Genomic DNA, 13,729 nt, shown 5'->3' with positions numbered 1-13,729 from the left:
TCTCTGTGTTAAATGAGACATATTTTACTCCTTTTCAAGAATTTTAAATCAGTCTTATAGGCACCAAGGACATGTCTGTGAAATTTATTGGTGAAACTCCATTCTGATCCTGTATTTTAACCTCAAAAGCCCTCTCTGTCACGCCTACTCAGAACAGGCTATGTCAATGCCTTAAATGCAAATTAGTTGCCACATGTGGCAGTCATCGTCATTAGTTGTCTTTCTCTTCTTAGAGAAATATTTGAACAAGCTGATATGAAAATGAAGTCAGCAGTTAATACGTCATGGCGTGTAGACATTAGCTTAATGCTATCGAATTAGTTTACCCATGTTAGCGTCACTGAGTTGGCACCGGGCCGAATCGACTTGTAACGTCACTTTTAAGGCCGTGCTCTCGCAAGTCAATTCTTCAGATTAAGCAGATTTTGAAAACTTTGTCTCGCACCAGTTCATTTATTTCACAGAGCAGGTTAAAGTGGTGGATTTGAGATCCAATCCACTCAATCCTGATCCGAGCCCGGAGTGTGTGGAGATCCGGAGCACGTCAGAATAATGCATCTGTAAACGGCATAAAACTGGGACATTTAAAAAGAACGTAGACTGGCAAGAGAGAGAGAGGTTAAATCCCCAGCGAAACTGATGTGAATGTGTGATTTTAAATAAAAACATCGTCGCTGTTTCTGGAATTTAATTATTTGTTATGTAAAATCCCAGAACACTTTTTCTCAGCAAACGCGGTTATGCTATCTTACGTGTCGGTGACGTCACAAATAGCGACTTCAGAGACAACCAAAAGTTGTATAGAAGTGGACCCACAAGGCTAGAATAAAAAGAATCAGGAAACCAAACGTCATAAGTAACCCATCAGAAGCCCCCCTGATCGCATACTGAGATTCCTGCCACTATGAATCTCTCAAATCTCCATCAAGGGATATGTCTGCCAAGTGATGGTGAACCATCCGGTAGAGCTCCACCTGTGAGCTGCACTAGACAAGTGAACATAGTTAATCGATCTGCCAGCATCATTCTGGAGAACATCAATCCGATCATCTCTGATCAGATGATCAGAGAGTCCCGGATATTCCAGCTGATTGACTCGGCCAGTTGTTTCTTCGGGATCAATGAGGACTATGAACATGAAGGAGATCCTCCCTCAGGTCTTCACCGAAGCTTTCAATTATGCCCAGGACTTAAGTGGCGGGAGTCTGGACCAGTTGATCCTAGTTGTGGCCAAAGAGGTAAGAGATAAGGTGAACCTCAAGATCACCGTCACAATTAACTCTATGAAATTGTACCATAGGTGTCCAATTTATAACTGTGAATACCTCATTTACATCACTATGTACTCCATGCTCGACCTGCTCCCCAAAATACTGACATGTGGGCTGGTGAACAAGTGCAGGAGGTGCCTGCGCCAGGCCCCCCAGTTGGTGACCACCACTGCATTCCTCCATGAAAGCCATGTGCTCTGTTCCAACCAGGACAAAGCCCTGTGGGCTATAACTGTTTGCTATAATTTGAGTTATAACAGAAACAGCAGTGTCAAGGAGCAGAGCTTTATTTTTATTCTTATTTTTTTATTCTGAATTTAATCAAACTTTTGGTCCCACAAAAACAGCCAGAGATTTTTTCTGGCAGGACATTTTTACCATTTTCAATTTTAATGAAGTATTCAGTGGAAAAATAGAGCAGCACGGCAGCATAGTGCTTAGAACTCATGACTCACAGGAAGAGTCCCAGCCTGGGGCCTTTCTGTGCGGAGTCTCCATGTTCTACAATGTGAGCTGGAATTGGTAACAGGTAACAGGTAGATGACAAATTAATAAATGTATCCAGTAACTCCATATTTTTTATTCAATAAAATAAATTCAAATAATTTAACACATTAACACAGCCATTTGAATTTTTGTAGTATTTCACACAATGATACACTGCTGGAAATGCTGTGTGAAAATGGGCCACCAATTTTTCCACCAGCAAATTATAAACTGTGTTAAAAACTATTTGGACAATAAAATACAATGAGGGAAAGAAGCATCTTTGAAATTTGAACTCTGATCTTGAAAACATTTCCATTTTTTAATCATAAACCTGAACCATGACCAAAGAAAAAACATATAGAGAAAAAAAAAATACAGTCTATATTTTATGTCAGTGAGAATTGAATCTATGTAAAGCCAAGCCCATTCTGTCAACGAAAACAAAAACAAAAGTTCTTTACACTTCAACACTTCCACAATAGAAATTAATCTAGTACTGTCAACAGGCAAATGGCTCTTTTACAACCTGACACCAAAGTACAGATGATTTGTGGAAGTGAGGAGAAAATGTACCAAAATATTGTTATTTCTTGTTATTTTCTTTTTTGTTTCCTGTCAGGCTGCCACACAGATGCAGATCTGTCAGTTTAATTCCAACACCCAAGTATTTTAGAGTGAGAAAATCCGAACGCTGCTTGAGCTGATGCCTCAGCTGCAATTTTAATCCTGTTATCCTGTTATCCTACGCAAATTTAGTATTAAAGGATGAACTACTTTGGCATTTGCATTAACAGAGCTGTTATGAGCAGAGAATAATGGTGTTACCACAACCACCTAAGTGATGATGATTGGCTAAGGTAGAGTAAGATTTCATGGTAAGCCAAGAGGCAGTGTTCAGTTGTTGTTTACACACAAACACACACTCGCACACTCGCCTTTTTTGACTCTGGGTTAGGGTTAGACATATATAAACACAATATATGGGCTCAGTGGGGAGAAGGAATTGGGAAGTTACGTTATTGGCCTATTCTCTCTGCCTCTCTTCTCTCACAGGCTCTAAACTATTAATCAAGGTATATAAACCGTAGGTTTACAAAATAAAGCATTCACATAAATGCCACAAACATGACACGAAGTTTTAAACGGAAGTATGTTCAGTGTTCATTTATTATTCTTGGGAAATGAAGTCGAGGGTATGGTTAAATTTAACAGGTTGAATTGACGTTTGCTCGACCAACTTTAAGTGAAGCTTGAAGTTACTTCAGGAACACTCAGGGCTAATTCCCGCGTGAATACAAATATTAACGCTTTCTATAAATAAGTGTTGGTTGGAGCATATAATTGGTTACTGACTAACACTCAGTAACTACCCCGATTAAATGTCAGTATATGTTCGTCCCCTGTTTATTCTATAGTAAAGTTCAACAAACTGATTAGAATGGAGCGTGCCACTCTTCCGTCTTATAGTTTGAGACTGTTTGTTTACCGGGGATCGTGAATGTTTCAAAATGGCGGCCGCGCAGACGCTTTAGCGGTGTCCAATGAGGTGACCGTTTCCTGGAGTCGTTGAGAACAACATGGCTTCACACACAAGCAGGGCATTTCTGTGCCTAGGTCGAATAAATGTTCGTGGTGTCGGACCTCAAAAAGCAGTGAGCAGGGTCACATACGTAACGGCTCTGCCCGCAAACACCTCCGCTAGAAAAACAGGTGCGTTTTAACGGCGCTTTAGTTCATGCTGCCTGGAAAGGAGCTCAGCTGCAGGCTAAACTAAGCTAAGCTAACTGGTTGAAACGCTGTTAGCCACCTCCTGCCCTTTAACAGGGATGTATCATTAATTGTCTCAGCATAATTGCCCTGCAATGGTCCCGTAACATGGTAGGGACCTAAAAGTGTCATAGAAAGATACAATTATTCTACATTTCTTAGTTTGTCTACGTGTGTTAGCATAGGGCTGCAACCCTTTGTTATAATTTAATCTTCTTGAAATAATTTTCTCTAATCTAAGAAATGTCAATTCAATTTACCAAAAGTCAAGGTGATGGCATCCAATAGGTTTGTTTCACGTTACAAGGGCAGTAAATGTTCATGAGTAAAAAGCTGTCTCTGGTTAGTTAGTGTAACCTAATGGTTACACACCAGTAACCACACCAGTCAGTTTACACATTTTCGATGTATAGAGTGTGGACAATAGCATGGAAAATACCCACATGCATTGTACCTGTGTTGTTGAATATTGTTGTGTTTGAATATATAAACAATCAACAACAAATGAAGCCACACAGGAGAAATAGTATTTGTTTGGCCAAAAGTTATTCCATAATTTTTAAATGTTCCTGCATTTTATGTAGGATTCTTTTACATAAAAAAAGTGCTTGAGTGTTTTGCTAACTTCAAATATGTTCAATTTTAGGCCCCCCTGACAGAGGTGGCAAAGGCAGAAGAAATAGGAGAGATGTAAGTGTACTGCATGTTTCTGAATGAGGAAATTCTATGAAATTAATGACTTGAAAATTTTGATATTTTCCTGTGGATGAAGGGATTTTTTTTGTCAATTGTGCTTTGGGGAATCAGGCAGGTGAGTCCAGGACCGAAAAGATGGCAGTGGATCAGGACTGGACTGCAGTGTATCCAGCTGCAGCCACCTTCAAACCGAATTCTGTCCCCCTACCAGTGAGGATGGGCTATCCTGTAAAGGGAGGTGTTCCTCCAGAGAAGCAAGGAAACCTGGAGTTAATCAAGGTCAGATGTGACAAGTTATTGAATGATATGTAAAATTGCAACATGAAAAACAGATTATTGCTACCCCATACATCAATGTTAAATATGCACTCATTCCATATTAAATAAGAACTACAAATTCTTGTGTTTTAGCCATTGATCAATTAAGTGGTATGGCCACTGACTCAAGAGTCATAACATTCTACAGACTAAATTTCGCCACATACAGGTGACTAAGCTCTATCTGTATGCGTTTTCTCTATATTTATACCCTATTATTCAGTATAACCAGCAGGCCATTGGTCTTGCAGCACTGGTGAAGTACTCTTTGCTCTGCTGCATGGCTCTGATGGCCATCTCTGTGCCCAGATTACTGAGCTGCTGTGTCCACATACCAGCTGCTCCATCTGGACTTGAGCCACTTGCAAATTCACTTCTTTCTCCCAGCACAGCTGGAACTGTGCCCTGCAGCCCAATGACATTGGCATTACTCTCTCTCAAAGTGACAATAGGCAAGACTTTAGTGCATCTGCATGTTTTCATGAAATATATGTAATCATAAAATATAATTTCTCTTAAACCATAAGTTGTATATGTTAGGCTATTGTCCTTACAAAAGCCTAAACAATGGGAAATCAAATAAGTTTGGTTTAGCATGGTTGTAAATACATAACTATGTATATCTGGGATTGATCGAGAAACTGTCATGGCATACTTGAATGTTTTCGTTCCATGAGCAAGTCTGTATTTGAACATGCTTTGCTTATAATCTCTCTCAGATACCAAACTTCCTACATTTGACACCAGCAGCCATCAAAAAACACTGTGAAGCTCTGAAACGTAAGTTCTTCAATTAATTATTTCATGCTGTGGCATTTTCCATTGTTGATTGTACTATATACAGTAGTGTTCAAAATAATAGCAGTCCAATGTGACTAACCAGATTAATCACTATTATTAGTATATTTTTTATTGCTACATGGCAAACAAGTTACTAGAAGGTGCCATAGATTCTCAGAAAACCAACAAGACCCAGCATTCATGATATGCACGCTCTTAAGGCTGTGCAATTGGGCAATTAGTTGAAAGGGGTGTGTTTAAAAAAAAAAAGAAAGAAAAGAAAAATAGCAGTGTGGCATTCAATCAGTGAGGTCATCAATTTTGTGAAAAAAACTGGTGTGAATCAGGTGGCCCCTATTTAAGGATGAAGCCAGCACTTGTTGGACATGCATTTCTCTTTCAAAGCCTGAGGAAAATGGGTGGTTCAAGACATTGTTCAGAAGAACAGCACACTATGATGAAAAAGTTTGTTGGAGAGGGGAAAACTTATAAAACGGTGCAAAAAATTATAGGCCCTTCAGGTAAAATGATCTCCAATGCCTTGAAATGGAGAGCAAAACCAGAGACACGTGACAACGATCAAAATGGATCAAAGAATAACCAGAATGGCAAAGGCTCAGCCAATGATCAGCTCTAGGATGATCAAAGACAGTCTGGAGTTACCTGTAAGTACTGTGACAGTTAGAAGACATCTGTGTGAAGCGAATCTATTTACAAGAATCCCCCGCAAAGTTCCTCTGGCATGTGCAGAAGTTACCATTTGCCAAAGAACACATCAACTGGCCTAAAGAAAAATGGAGGAACATTTTGTGGACTGATGAGAGTAAAATTGTTCTTTTTGGGTTCAAGGGCTGCAGACAGTTTGTGAGACAACCCACAAACTCTGAATTCAAACCACAGTACACAGTGAAGCATGGTGGCGCAAGCATCATGATATGAGCATGTTTCTCCTACTATGGTGTTGGGCCTATTTATCGCACACCAGGGATCATGGATCAGTTAGCATATGTCAAAATACTTGAAGAGGTCATGTTGCCTTATGCTGAAGACGACATGCTCTTGAAATGGGTGTTTCAACAAGACAATGACCCCAAACACACTCGTAAACAAGCAAAATCTTGGTTCCAAACCAACAAAATTAATGTTATGGAGTGGCCAGCCCGATCCCTGGACCTCAATCCAATCGAAAACTTGTGGGGTGACATCAAAAATGCTGTTTCTGAAGCAAAAAAAAGAAATGTAAATTAATTGTGGAATGTCGTTAAAGAATCTTGGAGTGGAATAACAGCTGAAAGGTACCACAAGTTGGATGACTCCATGCCACACAGATGTGAAGCAGTTATAAAAACTGTGGTCATACAACTAAATATTAATTTAGTGATTCACATGATTGCTAAATCCTAGAAACAAAATAGTTTTGAGTTTGTGAAGTCAACGGCAGACACTGCTATTTTTTTTAACACAACTCTTTCAACTAATTGCCCAATTACACAGCCTTAAGAGCATGTATATCATGAATGCTGGGTCTTGTTGGCTTTTTTGAGAATCTACAGCACCTACTGGTAAATTGTTTGCCATGTAGCAATAAAAAATATACTAAAACCTTGGATTAATCTGGTTAGTCACATTGGACTGCTATTATTTTGAACACTACTGTATCTACTTTGAAACAAATGCATAGGCCTAGTAAGTGTATTAAAATTTGTCTTTCCTTGCTGTCAGCATTCTGTACAGAGTGGCCATCTGCCTTGGTAACAGATGCCAAATGTGACGAGCACTTTCCTGTTAAAGTATCAAGCACAGACTTTGTGTCTGCTGGCCCGTCTGTCAGAAACCCTTCAGCACGCATTCTTCATCTTAAAGTGAGTTTCCCTGTTGTACTATTTATCCTGTTTTAATTTGAGATTTTTTTTTTCTTGACAACATTGAACTTTAACTGGATTCTATCAGTGTGGTGGCAGTTAAGTGTGGAGAGAAACCTGACATGTAAAATGCAATTGCAGATTTACAGAGCTGCATAATCACTGGCTTACATCATGTCCCTGTGAGTTATCCTGAAAAGAAACTCATTGTCTCTTGACCTCAAACCTAAGAAACTATGCTATGAAGTCCAAAGAGATTAGTCCTGGAGATTTATATCACATAAAAACATGTGCTTAGACTCTTGTTTTTGTGTAAGTTCAAACTTCAGTTTTTTGGAAGGGAGATTTTTTTTAAGCAACTTAATTTTTTAATATAAACTCGTAAAAAAACATTTTGTCTCTGACATATTTGTTGAAACATTTTAATATTCCTCTTAATCCCTCCACCCACTACTAATCCAAAGATATTCAATCCTCCCCACAGACCAGAGCCACACATGTAAACATTTGAAAACAAGTAACAGCCACAGTCAATAAAACAAAAAAGAAGCAGCAGCAGCACACTTTAATCCATGTGATAAAGGATAAAGTTTTCAAGGATAATTTAGAGTGGATTCTTGATTATTTTTCTTCTTTTTTTTTTTTTATTATTATTAAGTGATGCAATACAAGACAGAACAGGTGAGAGACATGACAAAGGTATCCAGTTAATACAGTGAAGACAGGAAAAACAAAAACAAAAGACAAAACAGAGACAAGCAGGAACTAGTGGTTTATTTTCACATATGTTGAAGGTGTTGAAAGGCAGTGTGAATGTGTGTGTATGCATTGCTTTATATGATTCTACTGGCTGTGTCACAAAAGTCTGTGGAAGTGTGTGTGTCTTGAGAGGCAAAAAATGGGAGATGTCTTGAAAACAACGGGAGAAGGGAAATGTACAAAAGTAAAATTATCAAGGGGATTGGAGTCAACAATAGAAAAATAAAATTTACATTGAAATAACATTGTATGTTAAAGGCGGGCTAACACCTCACTCAGTCGCCCCCAGAGCCTGGGGAGGGAGCTGGCCGACTGGGGGGAAAAAAACAAACAAAAAGATTTAAAGCAATTTTGGTGTAAGGGCAAAGTGAGTATTGCTGGGGTGTAGTGTATTCTCTGCTATACGTGTGTAATCAAAAAGTTGTATATGTGGAGGGAGTAGTTGTAGTAATGATGATAATAATAGTATAATTAGTAATTACTGTAATAGCACTACAATAATAGTATATAAATAATAATAACTTAAGTATATAATGATTGTAAACGTAAGTAAATTTGTTGGGCCAGTATTATTGTCATTACAATGCCATTTTCAACACCATCAACATGTTATATTTATTGTGACAAGATTGAATGATCATTTAGATTCAAATATTAGGTGTTAAAGAACAGCAATGATAGTACTAAAAACAACAACAACAACAAAATTTACGGCAACAAAAGTAGCAGCAATTAATAATAAATAATTCTAGATACTGTTACTACTATTACTACTACTAATAATAATAATAGCAGCAATAAGTAAACTATAAAAATTAGAAGAAAAAAACACACAGTAACAAAATAGTAATGACAGTGACCTTAATAATGACACTAGCAGTAATAGTAACAATAGTACTAACCATAACATTTGTATGTTATATATTGGTAGAACCAAAAACAAACAAACAAACAAAAAAAACCTGGAGCAAAGCATTGATAATAGTAGTAGTAGTAGTAGTAGTAGTAGTAGTAATTATAATAATAACAACAGGGCATAATTGTGTATGTTGTGTATAATAGATGTTCTTTTGTTCTTCCTGGCATGTTTCCATTATCCCCTTTTTTCTCAAATATTAATCAATTAGCAATTTGAGTCATACTCATCATCACCACCATGAATAAATAAGTATACAGGTAAATAAATAATATATATATATATCTTCATTTCTAAAAACAGAACAGATGCAGAACATGGCAGTTTCATTCAGAGGCTTAGTCACAATTTAGAAAATGCACATAACAAAGCAAAAACTATTTTCTTAGTGGCTTCAGATTCCCACGTCTGAATTCTGATTTTGCTTATTTGATCTGGCTTTGTGTTTGTCATGTAGGTTCGGTATCAGGTTTTCAGTCTAAAACACGTCAAAAGAAATTATGTCTTACAACCCAGGCACTAAGGGACTTAATTTAAGGTGGGAATGTGTAATTTTTACCATTAATGACTAGCCATCTGCTCCACAGACACTTTGCCTTAGATTATATCAGCAAAGTGGGATTAGGCAGGGAGATAGATTGGAGAGCTAATCTCATACAGCTCAGTTCAGTTCAGAGTTCAAGTTCAGAAGTGGACCAAGCCCTGATTTTCACTTTGATAGAAATGGATTCAGTGTTGATTGACGAGCATACTCTGCAGGCTTGCTTTATGCTGTTACCCCAGTGTTAATTTAGATCAAGTGAGGGAAACTCAGGAAAGATATCTGTTGACACACATCAGCGTGTCTTTGTCTTATCTCACCATTTCTAAGTGAGTTCACCTTTGTGTTGCGATCATGTAGTGTGGTACTGCGCACATGTACCTGTTATTACCTATACATTTATCTAAATGTATGAATTATATAAATCAGAGCCATGAAAGACAATGTAATCAAGGAATAATCTCTGTTGCTTTCCCTCTATCCTCACTACAAGGGACTTAGAGGCTATTCTGGTCTACAGTGTAGATGCTGTGATTTCATCTGCAAAAAGTATAGTATTTTAATCAACACAGTCAAATCTCTGCAGGTAAAGATTCATACACTGTTATGTTTATGCATTTCAAGAGATAGGGATACAGAAGAGGGAGGGCTCAGAATCAAATCAAATCACCTCTGCTCTAAGCTTTTTCTTTTATCTTTTACATGCTGATCAATCCCAAAGGCTTTTATGAAAAACTGCTGCCTACGCAATTTCACAGTATTCACAATATTTATTTTTATTTTTTTCTGTGAAATCTTTTCTGTCGTTATCCACAAAGGTGAAGCTGTCCAGTCTGAATCTGGATGAACATGCACGCAAAAAAATGATCAAACTTGTTGGGGAGAGATACTGCAAAAAAACTGATGTTCTCACCATCATAAGTGACAGGTAACAGATAATTTTCAAGTCCAGTCCACCAGATATTAAGCAGAGATAAAAACAATTGCCCTTTTTTCTTTTTTCTCCCTCTCTCTACCAGATGCCCACTGAGACAACAGAATTATGACTATGCCATGTACCTGCTAACTGTCCTCTACCACGAGTCTTGGGTGAGTTAGAAACAGCTGTTTTTCCTCCACTGCGCTCTTACCCAGTTCCTATGCTAACAAATGTCACACCAGAGTGAAAATGAAGAAGCAACTCTTTGATAGGTTAAATAGTGATTGGCAAAATGCTAGTTTATTCCAAATGACATTCCTTTCTATCTCCAGAATCTATTTAAATCATAACTAGGTTAACCCAGGGTTTGGCCAGGCACCTCTGGCTGTTGGTCTCCTGTGAGTTTGGCCTTTCCGGCAGTCATTCGATTGTTGAGTGACCTTGTTCATTTAAATGCCAGTTCCTTTCTGGCATTAGTTGGACTAATGTCACTGTCATTCTCCTTAATGTATGACAATGTCATTTGTATGTTAGAATGATTGGAAATGCATGGAGACAACTATTTACTATAGGTTTTTTGGTTAATATATATTTTTAGTCCTTTGGCAGCATCTTTGGTGGCATTCACATCCGACTAAGGCACAGTACATCTTGCCCTGAGATCGGAGAGACCAGGCCCATTAGGGAAGTATCAGAGTCAGATGGGCAGAAGGATGGCAAACAGCACCATTGTCCATCTGACATTTCCCCACAGATGAGGAGAAAATGGACTCCACCTATCAAGTGTTGACCCCAATACTCATTTGCATTAAGCCAACCATGTCGCGCCAGAGAAGTCTGCCACCAGATCATGAGCACAGGCGCTCATTGCATCAATGTGCAGCCAGCCACATAAAAGAAAAGGACTCCCCCTATTGCCCAACCTCTGCCTTAAGGAGCTTTTTTTCATCATGGCTTAGTCACATTAAAAGACAATCTCTCAGTTGGGAAAGGTGTCTGAGCCAGGAGGCAAAACACCATCACTGCCCTTTTGGACATATAATGGATGGCACAGTGCTTGTCCAGCAGGCTTGGAGAAGCTGTGAGAGTGGAGTAGTGTTCAGGTCGTAACGATATCCCACAAAGAGAACAGTTGTTTGCAGCCACTGAGGTGATTTTATCGCTCCACTAAGAGAGGCGGACCCTACTTGCTAATTCCAGTGTGTGCTAATCCAAGCTGTTGTTGGGGCTGAGTGCTTAAAGCTGCCTCCAACATGGGGGGGCATTTACCATCTTCGTGCCTAACACTTTTCCCTTTTCCCAAACTGAAATTATAAATGCTATTTGACAGGTACATGAACTCAATTCAGATACAGGTCACCATTTGCTTCCCACAAAGTTGTGAAATATTCCATCTGTTGACCAAACTGCTGAAATTCTTCAAATCAAATGCAATTTGACTGTAAAATTATAATAATCCTTCATGCCAGCAAGGCCCGCTGCTGCAAACGTTTTGAAGTAAAAAATAAAACTACTTTGTCCAATAGTTTCATTACTGCTAAGAAAAGTACTGATCTATTCCAAAGTGTCCAGTGCTCATTCACTCCAGATGGGATGTTGTGCGGATCAGATATGTACTGATGATGTAATGATGGTCATTAACCTCAAACACCTGGAGAGCTGCAGAGCTGAGACTCTGTTGCTGCCTTGCTTTAGGCTGCTGCACAGAGGAGCCTATTGTTCTCTGGTGAACGTGATGACAGCTAGACAGGCAGAGGACAGAGAGGTACATATGGAGAAATACTATCTCTGTGAGAGGAGCATCAGAAATGGGGTGAGGGGTGGAAGGACCTTCATATTTTACATATGTTGCCATACTGTGTTCCAAGTTACAGGCACAATGTCTTTTCTTCCTAAATACATACATTTAACATTTAACATAATGTAACATTCTAAAAGTATGTAATAACACATGCACAGCTCAGATGTAAGCCTACAGACAGGTGTGTTTTCAGTCAAGCTGGCAACATTTTCCATCTGCATGCAAAATCTCAACAGATGCTCTGTTTGTGTCGTCGTTCAGAAAACAGAAGCCTGGGAAGCTGAGAAGACTGTGGCAGACATGGAAGAGTATAACTGGGAGAACAGTCCGTCTCAGAAGAATATCTTTGACACGCTGCTGCGCATGAAAGTGGCAGGAGAAGGAGAAGATGAGGATGTGCAAGAGCAGCTGCTGGGAAAACAGGAGGTGCAGGACTATAAGGACTCAGTCACACGACTGAAGAATGAAGGAGATAATGAGAGCACCGTGCTTCAGTACAAAGAGGCAGTCAAGAAAGTCCTCAACCTGTGAGCCAGCTTAATGGACAAATGTATTAAAGATGGTGACCAAGACCCACATGGGCCTCTGGTTGCATGTAGAAAAAGAAACTCCATCTACATTAAGGTAACATACACAAGAGATTAGTGTAAATATTTACAGCCTCGTGGGTCTCCTCTGCAGTATTTATTTTCCAAATCTGGTGTTATATGAAATGCAAGATACTGTCTACTTAATTAAAAACGACAACGTATCAGTCCTATGTATGCTGTTGTCAGTGAGTGTCTGTCTTTGAAGTTCATGTAGGTGACAGGTGAAGCTTTTACATGATAAAAGCCCCTTTGAGTTGGTTTCTATCCGGACCTGAGCTCCCAGCCTGACCTCCCATCCTACTGTCGTCATCGTTATCAGGGACCAAATGAAAGGACGCTTTCAGCAGCGAGCTCTCCAAAACCACTTGACCCTTCTTCGGGAGTTCTGCTCTGTGGTCCATGCACTCAAATGTCAGGAGAAACCTAATGCAATCCAATGCCCTTGGCTGTGGGATAGTTAAACACTTAAGTCCAAACACCCTCACAAAAAACAACACATTATTTACAGTCTGCACAACCAATGCAGACGACCTGCAAAGGTCCTGGAGGTTTAGCATTAGCATCAGTGTAAAATATAGGTCAGCTAAATGTGCATCATATCGTCTTTCTTGGGGAAAATCCCTTTCAGTCAAAAGTTTTGGTTGGAGTTTGGTCTTCTGTCAAAAGTGATCAAGTCAAAAGAGAAACCAAAATCATTGCAATGATGTTTTGGTAATCTCATCTAAGATATAAAATACGCCACCTGCTCAGTGTTTATGCCTCAATGCATCAGTTGACGGCAAAGACATGTCCATCCCAGGAAAGATATAAAGCTTTATCTTTACTATTTGGGGGATCTGGAGTTCATAAAAATATAACAGACCTCTAACTTGTATCAAATGTCTTTTCATTAAAACATTTGCTGGAAACAAAATAGAGCGGGCGGTTGTGTGTTTGCTTTTCTTGGCTTGTCCTTCAGGAGCTCTCCCTGACAAGCACATACTTCACCAGGCGCATCGAGCCTGCCTTCCCTCTCCACGG

The 13,729-nt window shown here is 39.1% G+C and overlaps 1 protein-coding gene across 2 annotated transcripts; it reads left to right on the top strand.

The window, feature by feature from the left end:
• The first annotated feature begins 3,329 nt into the window (after positions 1-3,329).
• On the top strand, positions 3,330-13,557 carry mrps35 (mitochondrial ribosomal protein S35). Of its 2 annotated transcripts, none has more exons than XM_029522959.1 (8): positions 3,330-3,470; positions 4,174-4,217; positions 4,335-4,502; positions 5,261-5,321; positions 7,044-7,183; positions 10,218-10,327; positions 10,419-10,488; positions 12,381-13,557. In XM_029522959.1, the coding sequence occupies exons 1-8, from the start codon at positions 3,338-3,340 to the stop codon at positions 12,648-12,650; spliced, it is 996 nt and encodes a 331-aa protein (XP_029378819.1). In that variant the 5' UTR covers positions 3,330-3,337; the 3' UTR covers positions 12,651-13,557. The 2 variants fall into 2 exon arrangements, with proteins under 2 accessions (XP_029378819.1, XP_029378820.1); XM_029522960.1 differs by having other exon boundaries at positions 4,174-4,221; positions 4,339-4,502.
• The last annotated feature ends 172 nt before the right edge of the window (positions 13,558-13,729 follow it).

Source organism: Echeneis naucrates, chromosome 16, assembly GCF_900963305.1.
Source record: "Echeneis naucrates chromosome 16, fEcheNa1.1, whole genome shotgun sequence".
In the NCBI taxonomy this organism is placed as follows: domain Eukaryota; kingdom Metazoa; phylum Chordata; class Actinopteri; order Carangiformes; family Echeneidae; genus Echeneis; species Echeneis naucrates.
This window is presented reverse-complemented; position numbering and strand designations above follow the sequence as displayed.